This window comes from Panthera tigris, chromosome D3 (assembly GCF_018350195.1).
Source record: "Panthera tigris isolate Pti1 chromosome D3, P.tigris_Pti1_mat1.1, whole genome shotgun sequence".
Classification (NCBI taxonomy): domain Eukaryota; kingdom Metazoa; phylum Chordata; class Mammalia; order Carnivora; family Felidae; genus Panthera; species Panthera tigris.
This window is the reverse complement of record NC_056671.1, coordinates 93,248,191-93,262,599: the sequence shown is the minus strand read 5'-3', so window position 1 is coordinate 93,262,599 and position 14,409 is coordinate 93,248,191. Positions and strand designations below refer to the sequence as shown.

Sequence of the window (14,409 nt, the reverse complement as noted above, 5' to 3'; positions counted from 1 at the left end):
ACGGACACCCGCCAGGTCCGCCGAGTGACCCGAGGAGTCAAGAGCACCCACCGAAACTTGAGATCCTTCGTGCCACCGCGGAAGCCTCTAGAAGCTGCCCTCTGACATCTACCGTCTAGAAGTCGCCAAGCGTAAGCTAGTGTCTTGTAAGTCAGGCCTTCAGATGTTCATCCCGTTCTGGCCTCCACACACCCGCCCCCCCAGCCTCCCCACACTCGGCCCCCCCAGCCTCCCCGCCTCCGCACACCTGCCTTCCCCCAGCCTCCCCGCCTCTGAGCACACGCCCCCCCCCCAGCCTCCCTACCTCCGCACACCCGCCCCCCCCCAGCCTCCCTGCCTCCACACACTGGGGCCCCCCCAGCCTCCCCGCCTCAGCACACCCGTCCCCCCCCAGCCTCCCCATACTCGGCCCCCCCAGCCTCCCCGCCTCCACACACCTGCCCCCCCCAGCCTCCCCGCCTCCACCCACTCGGCCCCCCCAGCCTCCCCGCCTCCTCACACCCCCCCAGCCTCCCCGCCTCCGCACACCTGCCCCCCAGCCTCCCTGCCTCCACCCACTCGGCCCCCCCCCAGCCTCCCCACACCTGGCCCCCCAGCCTCCCCGCCTCCACCCACTCGGCCCCCCCAGCTTCCCCGCCTCCTCACACCCCCGCAGCCTCCCCGCCTCCACACACTCGGCCCCCCCAGCTTCCCTGCCTCCTCACACCCCCGCAGCCTCCCCGCCTCCACACACCGGCCCCCCCCAGCATCCCCGCCTCGCGCACACGCCCCGCCCCCCCCCCGCCTCCGCACACCCCCCCCCCAGCTGCCCCGCCCCCGCACACCCGCCCCCTCCTCCCCCAGCCTCTGCACACACACCAGCTGCCTCAGCAATGGAGTCTAGGCTGACCTGGGAAGCGGTTATCACTGGCATCATCACTGCAAACACCCTCTCCTTTCTGAAGAGGCTCACAGCCTGCCTCTAAGACTTAGAAAATTCTAGGTTTTAGAGGGACTCAGACACATTGATGCAGTTTCTGTGTATTTCCCAAGCTCTGAGAACAGAAGGGTCGTTCTGTTAAACTCTAAAACATGTCAAAACTATAAAGCAATGAAGTTCTATGAAACACTATGGTTAGTTTCACAATTTCTTCAAGTGCAGCGAGAACCAGGTACCCTTTCTGACTGCCGTGGGCCTATCAGGACGCTCTGCACAGAGGGGTCGCCGTAAATGTTCGGACAAAAAGAGACCTCAAAAGGGAGAGAATCCCACAGCATCCAGAGTTCTTGGGAAAGGCTAGTGTTGCACACTTTTCATTAAAAAGCTCCTTTTTCCGGTCAGGATGGGATTAAAAGTGCACCCAGCACATCTGTTGTGATGAATTCTCCACATCCCAGACTCCAGAGACTGTTACAAACTCGGCCCTGGGGCTGCACAGCCGAGACCCCGCTGACGTCCCAGGCGCTGGCCAGAGTGGGACAGGAAGCCTGATGCGGCCACCCTCTCCCGCGGGTACGACGGCCTGTCCCTGTGGCCCGGCTGCCCTGGAGCACCAGCCGACAGGACAGCATGGGAACAGGACAAGGGACCAGGAAACATATTTCACTGTGAAACCAAAACAGGGGGAAAGGTTAGCTTCCACCCTCCCCCCACGTGCCGTGTTTGCTCACCGAGCTCATAGGAACTCCGGGCGCCCTCCCCTGCTCCCAACCGGGCGCTGTGACAGGGGCACATCGCGGGGCCCTGAGCACAGACAAGACAGACGGACTCCTCTGGTCCGCACCCACAGCAACCTGCCAGGGACACCCGAGTTCCTGCAGACGCCCCGCAGCTGAGCGAGCCTCCAAGGGGGGGCCGTCGTCGGAGGCGTCCTGCCGTCCTCACGCGGAGGCCACGTCGGGTGCTCTGGGCTCAACTGCATCCCCCCCAAATTCCTGGGCCGGAGTCTTAACCCCAGGACCTCAGAATGTGACTGTGTTTGCGCATGGGGTCACGTTACAGTGAGGTCACCGGGTGGGCCCTGGTCCAGTGGCTGGTGTCCTTGTAAATAGGGGACATCTGGACAGACACAAGCCAAGAAGACGGGCCTCAGGAGCCAACCCGCTGGCACCCTGACCTCTGACCCCGGGAAACAAATGTCTGTCGCCTACGCCGCCAGGGCACAGACCAGCACACAGGGTCACCGGCACGTCACGCTTCACCCTGAGCCACGGTTTCCTTCATGCTTGTGGCCTTGGCCCAAGGAGTCCAGCGGGAGACCGTGGCCTTCAGGGTCCACGGAGACCATAGTATGTGAGCCTGTGTGCTTATGGCCGTTGGCTTGGAAATAGTCTTATTTTTACTTGAAAATCATAGAGAGGACAGCAGGCATAAAAGGTTCTTAAAAATTTTTAAATGCCTCCAAATGGATTTTTAAAACTCCCATGTTCACGAATTAGATCCAGGTGCTGAAATACATTTGTTTTGATGATAACTCTGAATACATCCGCTCGTTAAGCTCCGTACCATGCAAAGTAGAAGCTGGGATAGAAATGACACGAGTCAAGAAAAATCTGTGGTGATTCGAGCTCTCCTGTTTTCTCGTCACCGACTCCCACCCTAAACAGCACGCTGGCAGGAAGGCAGCGTCCACCAGCTCAACGCTCTACAGGCCGTCAGTCAACAGGGCGCCTGGGGGCTCGGTCGGTTCAGCATCTGACTTCGGCCCAGGTCATGATCCCTCGGATCCTGAAATCGAGCCCCGCGTCAGGCTGTCGGTGCGGAGCCCGCTCAGGATGGATTCTCTCTCTCCCTCTCTCTGCCCCTCCCCCCGTGCTCGCTCACGCGTGTGCGCGCTCTCTCTCTCAAAATAAATAAATACACATTTAAAAAAAGAATCCAGTCAACGTCATATTGGTTTCCCACCACAGACTTTCTCCAGGCTCAGCCGGGTTCGCCGGGCACCCACGAGCCCGTCGCCCCTTGCGGCCGCGCCCCAGGCTCTCGCTGTGGACACGGGGTCTGAGCAGAGCAGATTCCGAATCAAAGGATGCTGCGGACGCGCTCGCCGGAGCCAGTGGGTGCCGCTCCCCGGCGTCGCTTCCGGAACGCCCTCCCACAGAACAGGGACGGAAGAAACAGGACAGCGAGCCCAGGACACGGGACACACGGGGGCGTCCGGGGAGGCGCCCCGCGCTGCGAGGGAAGCCCGTCTCCGTGCTGGTAAAGCTCGAGGTGCAGAAAGCACTCTGCCAGGCGGCATTAGTGGCCCACCTGTTGGGAAGGCTATTTAGTTAAAAATAAAAACGCCGGGCTGGATAAGTGGACCCGGCGGAGTGGCGCAGCCCGCACGCCGCTGAGGAGTAAAATCAACAGCCCGAGACGCTCGCCTGAGCTCCCGTCGCCAGACTGCGGGGAGCGGGCGCCGCTCTCCCGGGACGGGAGGCCGTGCTGTTCTCCGAGGACCGCGGGGAGCGAGCGGGGTTTGCGGCTCTGGGGAATCGCAGCGCCGAGGCCCCAGCTGCAGCGACGCCACGGTGGCAATTAGGCGGGAGAACGGGAGCGGGTGAGCAGCGGAGGGAAGCACACAAACAGGGATCGTTTGGTTTTATGGAAAAAATGCTGAGCGCACACGTGTGCGCCCTGGTTACGGCCGGCGGGTCCCCACCTGAACGCACGTGCGGGAGCCCCCCCCCCCCCACAGCAGCTCAGAACGTGGCCTTGTTGGGACACGGGGCCTTTAATGAGATAATTAAGTGAAGGCGAGGTTTGAGGGTGTCCTTACAAGACGCGGATTTGAATACAGCCACGCGGGGAGAAGGGCGCTGAGGCCCAGGGAACGCGTGATGCTTCTAACGGCAAACCCTGAGGCTGCCGCGGGCCGCGTGGGCGTCCCGGAAAGCGCCAGAAGGCAGCGGCCCTGCGGGCACCCGGATCCCGACCGGCAGCCACCAGGCCGCGAGGAGCCTCCTGCGCCGCCCGCGGACCCCGCACGCCCCCGACCCCCGCTCACCTGGTGTAGGATGTCGGGGACCTGGGCCTGGCCCACTGGTAGGGGTGCTGCGGCACCGACAGGTACTGGTCGCAGAAGGCGCCCTTCCGGATGTGCTGGAAGGGGGGACCTCCTCGGGCAGGAACTCGGACGTGGGCGGCGTGGCCCCCAGGTCCTCGCCGGCCGGCTCCACCTTGAGCGCCACCGAGGGACAGCGGTCCAGGGCGGTCTTGCGCGCCTTCACGGGGACGCCGTCGCCCAGCTCCAGGGTGCTGTCGGTGCTCAGGGCGTTGATGGCGGCCACGATGGCGGAGCTGGTGTACTGCGTGCTGTTGCCCAGCCAGGTGTCGTCGGTGACGCTGACCCGCGGCGAGCTGCGCGGGGACGGCGTGGGCGAGTGGTGCGGGGAGCAAGAGAGCTGCCGGCCGTTGAGGCCGTACTTCCTCTTGTTGCAGGGGGACGACGGCCGGGACGTGCGGGCCCCCAGCCAGCTCTCTTCCGTGATGCTCGTGCGGGGCGAAGTGGAGGGCGAGTGTCTGGGGGACCCCAGCAGGCCGCAGGCGCCCAGGCCGCGGGGGAAGCCCTCCTCGGGGTCTGTGGTCTTGGGGGACACGCAGGGCGACTGCCACGGGGACGTCTGCGGGGACGCGTAGGGATACGAAAAGTTGGACTCGTAGGACGAGGCCTCAGAGTTGCAGCTGCGGGAAGACAGGCTGCTGGCCGGGCTCAGGCACGAGGGGTCCCGGTAGGCCTCCAGGTTGGGCAGATTCAGGGTGGCCGTCGAGGGGGGCCGCTTGGAGCTGGGAATGACGTCTCCCACCTCCACATCGTGGAAGAACTGGTTGTTGCCATGGTGCAGTCCCATGTACGAGGTGATCTCGATGCGGGGGCTCTCCAGGGCGGGGGCTCCGTTGGGCCGGATGTGGCTGGAGGACAGGAGGTAGCTGGAGGGCCCGCTGTCCACAGCCCCCCCGTAGCCCGGGGGCTGGCCGGCCGCAGCGCCCGGCATGCCCGGGGCGGCACTCTGCAGGTCGTGGCACAGAGCCGGCAGCGAGGGGTGAGCCGAGCCGGGAGGCAGAGCGGTGCTGATGCTGGGGGGTGCATAACTGTAGTGCTCTAGAAAGGGGCCAGAGAAGAAGACGGCGTGAGGGGCCAGTCGTCAGAAAGCACGCGCACAGCCTGGCGAGCCCGTCGGCGCCGCGCAGCTCCGGGCCGGGACCCCAGGAACCGACCCCGCCTCCCCTCCCTCCTCCGCCCTGCAGCGCGAGGGCACCCGCTGCACCTCACGCCACCGTCACGCTCCTACTGGCCGTCCTCCGCCCCGAGTTCCTGCCCGCAGAGAGCGGTCTGCTCCCCCCTCCCTTCCACTCTCCACGCAAACGCCCCTTCCCCGGCCACCCTCCCAGGTTTCGGTCCCCAGCCCAACCGCTCTCCACGCAGACACCCCAGTCGATCTCTTTTCCTCGGCACTTAACATCATCTCGGTCATCACCTCTTTGATCAGAAGGAACTAAGTTCTGTGACAGCAGGACCCCTTGCCTGCTTTAGCTTAGCTTGCTTCGTGGCTGTCTTCGGAGCCTATGACTGTACCTGGCACAGACAAGGTCCTCGGTTTGTCAGACGGATGGATGGATGGGTGGATGGAAATGTGGGTGGGTGGAAGGACGGGTGGGTAGATGGTTGGACGTCCGGATGGGTGGTGGGTGGATCGATAGGTGGGTGGGCAGATGGAAGGATGGGTGAGTGGACAGGTGGGCGGAGGGGTGGGGTTTAGCCACAGGAACCTGCACATGTAAAGAATACGATGAGCTCATCGCTGTCAAGATGTCCTGACTACTGGCTACAGACACAACACCCAAGGATCCGGCGGAAAGCTTTTCTGGGGTCTCTCACGGCCTGGGAAGCAGATGACAGTGGCACATAGCTGTATTTAAGAATCGTTATATGCTAATTATAACTTCAATGAAAAACGTTTCTAAAAAATCACTACCGGTGTAATTAGTCATTTTTAATAGGAAAGCCGCATTTCTGGAGCCACATCTTGGTGCCTCATTATTGTCGGCCCGGAGAGGAGGACTGCACAGTCTCTGAATAATGGAAACGCACACATGGAACCCTACACCGTCCCCTGGTTTAAGGGCACTGCTGCCCAGAAGACACTCCCTTCGATGAGGGTGCCGCCCCGGTGCTGTGTTTCAGAGACCCGCACGGACCGGCCTTGGAGAATCAAGGGTCTCAAAGTACAGGTTCGAACCCCATCGTATTTGCTCACAGGAAGCAGTCTAGCACCCTAAATAGGGAAGGGTCTACAGCTGTTCTTATTTTTTTCCAGAAGGAGCCATTCAACCACCCTCTCTGGAGACCCAGGCTCTTGCCGTCCTTGCTACCAAGAAGTTCTTGCTTTCTTGCTCTGAATGCCCCCCGTGAAAACCTGCTTGCTGTTCCCCAAATGGCCTCTCTTCCTCCAGGCCCCTCACAGGTGGCCCGGGGAGAGCGCGCAGGCCCACCCCCTTTCCGAGAGAGCACCCCAGGTGCTCGGCGGGCAGCGGTGCTAAGACGCCCTGGCGGAGGCAGCGTGGGCAGAGCTCTGCCGAGGGAGAGAGAGCAGCACTGCCTCTGGGGAGACCAGACGCTGGGAGCGACAGGACGCGATCCCGTCCGGACGGCCCAGCCGCCCTGCCGCCCACCTCCCGTCTCGGTCCCCGCCTGCTCCCACGGCCCCGCGGGCAAGCAGGACCCGGGACACTGAAGGCGGGAAAAGACCAGCCCCTCGTCTCCCCAGGGCGGGAGGTGGGGAGCTGGGCCCACGCGGGCCGCCTGCCCTGGGACCGTGTCCCATGCTCCCCACGTGGCCTCTGACACCTGAACACAGGAACTGCAATCAAAAGTTACAAATACGATTACAGTCTTGGTAAAAATCAAGAAGTTGCAACCCTGGAAAGGAACTTCCCGGAGAAGGTGACGGTTCCTGAGGAAGAGGTGGCATGGCGGCCGTGCCCCCCCCCGGGGGACACGTGTGCACATCCCCACACCCGGACCCGGCAAACCGCCACACAGGTGCCTGAGCGGGACGTCATCAGGGGGAGGGGCCCGGCAGGCGCGAGGGGACAAGCCCCCAGAAGGAGGGCCCCACCCAGACCCCGGATCCTCAGCAGACAGGACGAGGCAGGAGCGGCAGGGGCGCCAACACCCGGGCCATTCCGCACGCAACGGGGTCTCGGCAGAAAGGTCCACCTCAGCAGAAAACGTTTGTTCGCAGCCACACGCCTTCCCGTGTAGTAAACACGTTTCCCCGCGTATTAGTATCATTATCGGTAAGCAGAATATCAGCAAGGAGAGCGTGAGGCCGTTTTACACACTCAGAGGACAGGAGTGTTAGTAATCAGACGTCAAGAAACGACGTTAGTGTGTTTGGCATATTGCAAAATTGAGTGTGAGTGAAAGACACGCTCGGCTGTCCTGGTCCCCAGCACCCGGCTCGCTGCCGGCCACGGAGCCCCTGCCTCCTGGGCTGCCACAGGCGCCCAGCCAGCAGCGCCGATCCCACAACCGCTGGCACCGGCCGCACACGCCTCTCTGGGCGCCTGCAGCCCCCGCCCGCGGGGCAGTGAGCGCAGGTCTGCAGACGCCCCATCCCCGCCCGCGTCTGCGTCTGCGCCCTGGGCGCCTGGGCGCCACCTGCCCGCGCCGCCGTCACACCTGTCCAGACACGCGCTTTCCCAGACCACCGAGAAAGCCACGCTGCTACTCTCCTGTGGTCTCGGCCCCCTCTGGCCTTCGGGGGGGCCAGACACCCCTGGGGGCCCCCAGCGAGCCCTGAGCCACAGGCATGAGGGGCTCTGCCCTCCCTGGAGCAGCTCGGAGTGTGCGGCCCGCCTGTGGGCTCAGGCCCAAGGGCTCCCAGGACCAGCGCGGTCTCGGCATTCTGTCCTCCGGGTGGCAACGTCCCGACGACAGGGGCACCTCGCCAGACCCTCCCGGTGGACGAGGCCCCCAGGCCCTGGCCCGCCTGTGGCTGGGGCGCTCACACCCACACGGACCGTGGGCCCTGCCGTAGAGCCCTCGGACCCGTGACGCACGTGACGTCCCAGCGTTCGGTGAGGAACGTGTTTTCATTTCAAAGGGAATCACCGCCTCCAGCAGACAGAGCACCGGGCGTGGGGCTGAGGGGAACGTTAAACGCCACAAATACGAATGTGTGTCACAAAGCCACGTGCTGGGTCACCGCCAAGGAAGTGGTGTCCCTTGTGATGGGCCCCCTCCAGCTCCCAGGCTGTCTGGACCTCAAAGGAAGTTTAATGGACCGATCCCTGTATTCCCTGACACGGTTAAAAGAGCACTATGGGTGGGGTTCCCCGGGCGTCCCAGTCGGGTGAGCGGCCGACTCTTGATTGGGGCTCAGCTCAGGATCCCACGGCCACGAGATCGAGCCCCACACCGGACTCTGCGGTGAGCACGCGAGCCTGCCTGGGATTCTTTCTCCCTCCCTCTGCCCTTCCTCAACTCGTTTTCACTCTCTCTCAGAAGGAAATTTTAAAAATTTAAAAAGAAAAAAGGAAAACGGTGCATCTACAGTTTAAGAGTTGGGGCACCCGGCTGGCTCAGTGAGTGCAGTGAACCACCTCTCCATCTCGTAGTTGTCAGTTTGAGCCTCTTGTTGGGGGCAGAGATTCCTTTAAAAAATTAAAAATAAACGTAAAAAAAGAGAGAAGGTTGAGCCCGCAATTGAGCTAACATTTGTTGGCAAGAAGGTAATCCGAAGAATTAAAAAACAAATCCTACCAAATAGCCGAGCAGGACTGGGGGTCCCCCCAGCAGGTGCCTGGGCCCCAGGTTCTGACTGCACAGCCAGTGGAGGCATGCGGGGGGTCACAGGCAGGTTGTGGGTGAAACGGCCGGTGGGGGCGCGGCCGGTCTGACCGGTGTGCCCCCGGGAGCGCGGTCTTCTAGGAGGATCTGGAAGAGACCAGGAGGAGCAGACAATGGGCCTGGGCTGTGGAACTACTGAGGGGACTTTATGCAAACCAAACGCTGTCAATAAACATGAGTCAATGAGAAGAGAAAAAGCAAAAAGCCTCATTAAAAAAAAAAAAAAAAAAAAAAGACTCACCTAAAACACCACTCTCCCTAATTAAACAAATTACAGACGGAAAGCCACATGCCTGACCTTCGTGAGGGCCCCACAACGGCGGGGCCGGGCGCTGGATGATGGAGGTATCTCTGCCGGGGCAAAAACACATCAAGGGAGACGTCCCTGCTTGCCGCCCCCGGGGGCTCCCGCCTGCTCCCCACTCCGTTTGGGTTGAGGACCCACCTAAACCGTATTCAAATCTGTGTTACTTAGCGATTCAGTGAAAATGTTTCCAGTAACTTTCTTAACAACCCTGAGATGTTCAGGCTGATTCATGTCGCGTCAGGAGCCGCTGAGGCGCTCAACACCCATTAGGGTCACTTTCTGCCGCTGCTTCTGGGACCTGGCCGTCTGCCAACGAGCGTTCAGTAACCTGCAGAGCAGGGGAGCGCGAAAGACAGCGCCCGAGTCGGAGCGAGTATCGTGGGGACCTTCAGAAGGCTCCACGCGCAAGAGTGACAGCGGTGTGGCCCGTCCTCTGAGGACACGCACCGCCCCTCCGCCGTCCGCACTGGAGTCCCAGCCCCACGCAGGTGCGTGTCCCCGAGGAGGGACGCCCGGGTGGGACGGGGGCCGCCCCCAGGCTTCTCAGCGCTCAGACTTGTCAGAACTATTTCCTCCCGTTCTGAGAAAGAATCTATTTCAGAACCAGACAATTTTGTCACTTCCGAACCACCACCAGAAAAGTACATCCATGTGTCTTGTGTTGAAGCCAACGGCCTCTGGGCATCATCCCGGCCACTGGCCTGGCCCTGCCGGCCCGTCCCCTGCAGGCGGCGACAGGCGGGGCACGGACAGGCGGGCTCACCCCCACCGGGCTCCCCTCGTCCTTCACAGAATGATACTCTCCATTTCCAGGAACCCCCCCCCCCCGTGGCATCTGCTGGGGCCTGACCGCAGGACACGGGGCTGGACAGAGGACCGCACACCCGTGACGCCCGGTCCTGTCCTCCAAGACGCCCGACCAGACCTTCTCACCGAGGCCCCACGGCCATCAGGCAGCAAGACGGCAATTTCCCAGGTGATGGAAACAGAGCAAAACAAAACGGAAACACGCTCCACGCGAGAGCCTGCCGCCCGGCCCTGTTTCCTGAGCACACAGAGGCGGCGCCACAGCGGCCCAGGCCCGGCGGCCGCGGGGCACACACAGAACCGCGAGGAAGCCCAGGGGCCCCACAACCTGCCCGGGAAGGTCTCGCACCGACACCACCACCTGCCCCAAAGATGCCCCCCACCCCAGCCTTCTGCGGCCTCCTCACGGCGGCGGCGCCCCTGTCCCCGGGCCACACGGGTGCCCCGCACACCTCTTGTCCCTCAGGCCCTCACCTTCTCATTCCCTGTCTTCAAGGAATCGTCGTTATTAGCTGCAGTCTTCCTCTGACAAAGGCCCTGAATGAAAACACCCTCGTGCCGGTAACTATCCTGATGGAACATCCCGGAACCTCGGGACAAAGTGCGGACGGTGGACCGCCCACATTGAATGCAGGGGCGCCTGTCCCGCAAGCTGAGGGTCCCCCCTGAGGCCCCCTGAGGGTGCAGGACCCACACTCACCGAGCCCCTAGCACCAGAGACCCCGGATCTCTTCCTGCCATCGCCACCTTCCTGACAACGGACTTAGGAATAAAGGTCCCTGCAGACAGGTCTCCTTTCTGTGCGCACTGGGACACACCGCCCTCGGCCCCCGGCACCACGCCCGCCAGCCTGGAGGCCCGGAGGACGCTCTTCTGCCGGGGACACTCCAGCCCGGGCCCACAGGCCTGGCCGACTTCCTCCCAAGTTGCCACAGCGACAGCACCGTAGCTCGGGGCCAAAATAACTTAGGAGCCGGGCTCCGGCCCCGGGTGGGAAGCAGGGCGGTGCCCGCCTCCCGGCCGACGCGGCAGCTCCGTCCTGAGCCTGAGAAAGGGGCCCCGCCAGCCTTCTGGGGGGCGCTGGGGCCGCCAGAGATGGGACGGGGGGGCGGGGTGCGGGGACCCTGTGAGCACAAGCACCCCTCCTGTTCAGTGGGGGCAAATGGTTCTAAACGTGCTCTCTCCCTTCCCTCAACGAACGGTGACTACTTGTGTCTGCCGAGCGTCCTGGGGACAAGGAACTCTGTGCGCCCCAGCCCTTCAAGCGCCAGGCGAGACGGAAGCCGTGTGCATGCCTCCTGCCCAACGGGAGCACGAGGCGACGAGAGTGACAGGGGTGCAGGCCCACCACCCACGACTCCTCAGGGTGGGGGATGCCGCTAAGGCAGGGGGAGCCGTGACAAAGACCCGGTCCGTGCCCCCGCGCCCCCACGGCCGAGCACCCGTCTCCGTGCGCCCAGCGGCCCGTCAGGCCGCGTTCCCGGGCCTCGCAGCCCAGCGCAGGGGCAGCTACCCATTCACGGAGCCACATCCAGGCTCGTTCCAGAACGAGCGCGAAGCCATTTCTATCACCCAGTAAAGGCTGGAGAATTTAACGTAACAGCTTACTATAACACCGTGATATTTTACTATTTAATGATTATGCTATATCAATTATTCAGAACAAAGAGGAGGGACTTCATTAAATAATGGCCAAAACCCGGAAGCAATCACAGATGTCCTTCAGCAGGTGACGGATAAATAAACCGGTCCATCCAGCAAGGGACTATTACCCAGCACCAGAAAGAAATCAGCTACCACTAGCCACGAAGAGACACGGAGGAAACCGGAACGCACATCACCGAGTGGAAGAAGCTGGTCTGAAAAGGCTACATCCTGTATGACTCCAACTGGAAGACATTCTGGAAAAAGCAGAACCACGGAGACAGTACAGACCAGCGGTCACCGGGAGCTGGAGGAGAAGGAGCCCACAGGGTGTCTAGGGCCGTGCAAGGACCCCGTGGGGTGCAGGAACGTTGCCTGCGTGTCCTCGTGTGCCAGTGCTCTGTGAGGTACGGTCACGGTGCACACGTGTCCTCGTACGTGTGACCAGGCCCACGGAGCGTGCACCACCAAGAGCGACGCCTACCGTCCACTGTGGACTGTGGGTGAGGATACAGGTCCAGCACAGTGACAGGTGCCCTCTCCAGGCAGGTGTTAAATGACAGGGCAGCTGAGGCGGGGCGGGGCTGGGGGTCTAGGGGAAATCTCTCCACCTTCCTCTCCTTCAGCCCTGAACCTAAAAGTGCTCTTAAAAGACAGTCTTAGTAAAATGCAAAAAAACACAAAACAAAACAAAAAAAAAACACGAGTATCTCTCACAAAAATACGTTAAAAGAGGAACGTTTCCTACACTTCTTTCTAACACGCATCTAACATGATGCGAAGGAGGCCTTTCCTTCTCTGCCTGGCCTCCTCTGCCCAGAGCTATCTCCTAGTTGCTCGGGACCGCCCAACCCCCAAAGCCTGGTGAATGCTGGGCCCCAGGTGCCGGCACCCTGGAAGCCTTCCCGCAGGAGACTTTCCCTGGATTGTACTCCCCTGGGAGCCTGGGGGCCGGGGCACATGTTGAGCTGAGGATTAAAAGCAGCCTTATGAAGGTTCCCGGCTCAGGGTCGGCTCTGAGTGTGGAGCAGACATTCTGGGAGGCACAGGGAGGCGGCGAGGTCCTCCCCAGCTCTGGAAGCCCCCAACCACAGAAGCCACATGGGGTCTGTGCCCCCCAGCCTTCCGGCACAGCAGCACCCCTGAGGGCCCAGTGGTGGGAGGACAGTGCTGGGAGGCCCTGCCCAGGATGGGCCTTTACACCACGGTGGGGGGGGGGGGGGGTCACAGGCACGGCCCCCACTTTCACCTTGTGCCTCTTGGCAAAGACACTTGCTGAGTGCCTGAAACCGGGGGCTGGAAATCCGCCAGACTCAGGGAAGAAAGTGAAGACGGCCCCAGGGACCACGGCCCTTCCAGTCCCAGCCTCTCCTGAACTGCCTTGGCTCCCACTGACCCCGGAGGCCTGGAGACCCACAGCCGTGGAAGACGAAAACGGGGTGCAGATGACAAAATTCAGGCCGCCTCTGCCTGGTTGCAACGTTTATTCTTTAAAAACGAACAGGACGCTGCAGTTTTTAAAGGAGGGGTGGTGAGCGACGTGGAAAATATTATACAATCATCGCAGAAATGCCGTCCCATCAGCGCCAAGAGCTGCCTTCAGCCTCCTCGCTTTCGCGCCACGTGGGCAGGCCAGAATGCAGAGGTGAGGGGCCCGGCTCTGGGGGTCCTGCACCCGCCCCCCCCCCCAAGCCCTCCCGCCCGCAGACAGCGCCTGCCACCAGGAGCTGGCTGTGAACATTCAACACCTCAGCTCGAGTTCTGACTCTGACTCAAGAGCATCCACTCCGGGAGGCTGGAGGTTTCGTTTATTTGTTTGTTTAACTGAAACCTTTCTTTTTGCAGAGGAGAAAATGAAAGAGACAAAGGCTCCCGCTCTTGAGGGCAGACTCACTTAACACTTCCTCCCTTCCTCCGGGAGGGGCCGGGGCCTCCGGGGCGCTCAGGGACAGGTCTGGAGGGGCTCCATGGCCCCCTGCCCTCTGGCAATGGCCGCTCACCACCTGTCCCTCGACAGTGTCCAAGTCCAGGGCCTCGGACACTCGTGTCCCCTGGCAGAAGCAGCACACCCCCACCCTGGAGAAGCCGCCTCTCCAGCATGAGTGCCCGAGAGACCCCACAGTGTGACCCGCAGGCAGGAGGCCTGATGCTCTCCCTGTGGCCACTTGGCGACATGGCCTGTCCCACCCTCCCACAACTCCCCACTAAACTGGGTCTCGGCGCCCTAGGGGCAGGATGGGGGCCCCAGGCACACCCCCCAGGCCAGCCCTCCTGACTTCAATCTGGTTCCTGCGCCCCCACCCCTGCCCTGCACCGCCAGGGTCCTGCACCTGCGGCCTCGCACCCCGAAACACAGCACTGGAGGCCCCCGCACCTCCGGCCCCTGCGCCCCTCGCCCGCGCCCCCTCCGCAGGCCCCGCGCGGACCCACCTGGGGCAGCGACGGCGCCTTCGTCGCTCTGGTTAAACTCGAAAAGGAAATCGAAGTCGAACTCCTGGTCCTCCTCCAGCCCCGTCATGTTGGGATGGGCCAGGTCGGGGTTGGGGGTCCTTATCCGGGCTCGGGGCCCAGGGTCTGGGGTCAAGGTGCGGGCCGGTCAGGTAGGGGTCTGGGGTCGGGGGTCAAGGTCCGGTCAGGGTCGGGTGGGGGGGGGGGGCGGTGGCGGTCCCGGTCTGGGATTGGGAGGGAGGGGGGCGGGGCCCTGGCCCCGATCCGGGCCGGGGTCGGTCGGGGTCGGGGTCGGGGTCGCGGCCTGGCTCGGGGCCGCGGCCGCGGGCACCTGTGGTCGCGCCGCCCGGGGCTCGGCTGCGCCCGGCGCTGGGCCGCGCGTCC

At 62.6% G+C, this 14,409-nt stretch overlaps 1 protein-coding gene across 1 annotated transcript in view; it reads right to left on the bottom strand.

The window, feature by feature from the left end:
• Positions 1-14,202, bottom strand: part of NFATC1 (nuclear factor of activated T cells 1) — a 102,428-nt gene extending 88,226 nt beyond the window's left edge. Inside the window, 3 exon segments of the mRNA XM_042961765.1 lie at positions 3,972-4,075; positions 4,078-5,066; positions 14,008-14,202. Of these exon segments, the coding sequence (XP_042817699.1) occupies positions 3,972-4,075; positions 4,078-5,066; positions 14,008-14,095 (1,181 nt within the window). The 5' untranslated portion in view covers positions 14,096-14,202.
• Positions 14,203-14,409: the final 207 nt, after the last annotated feature.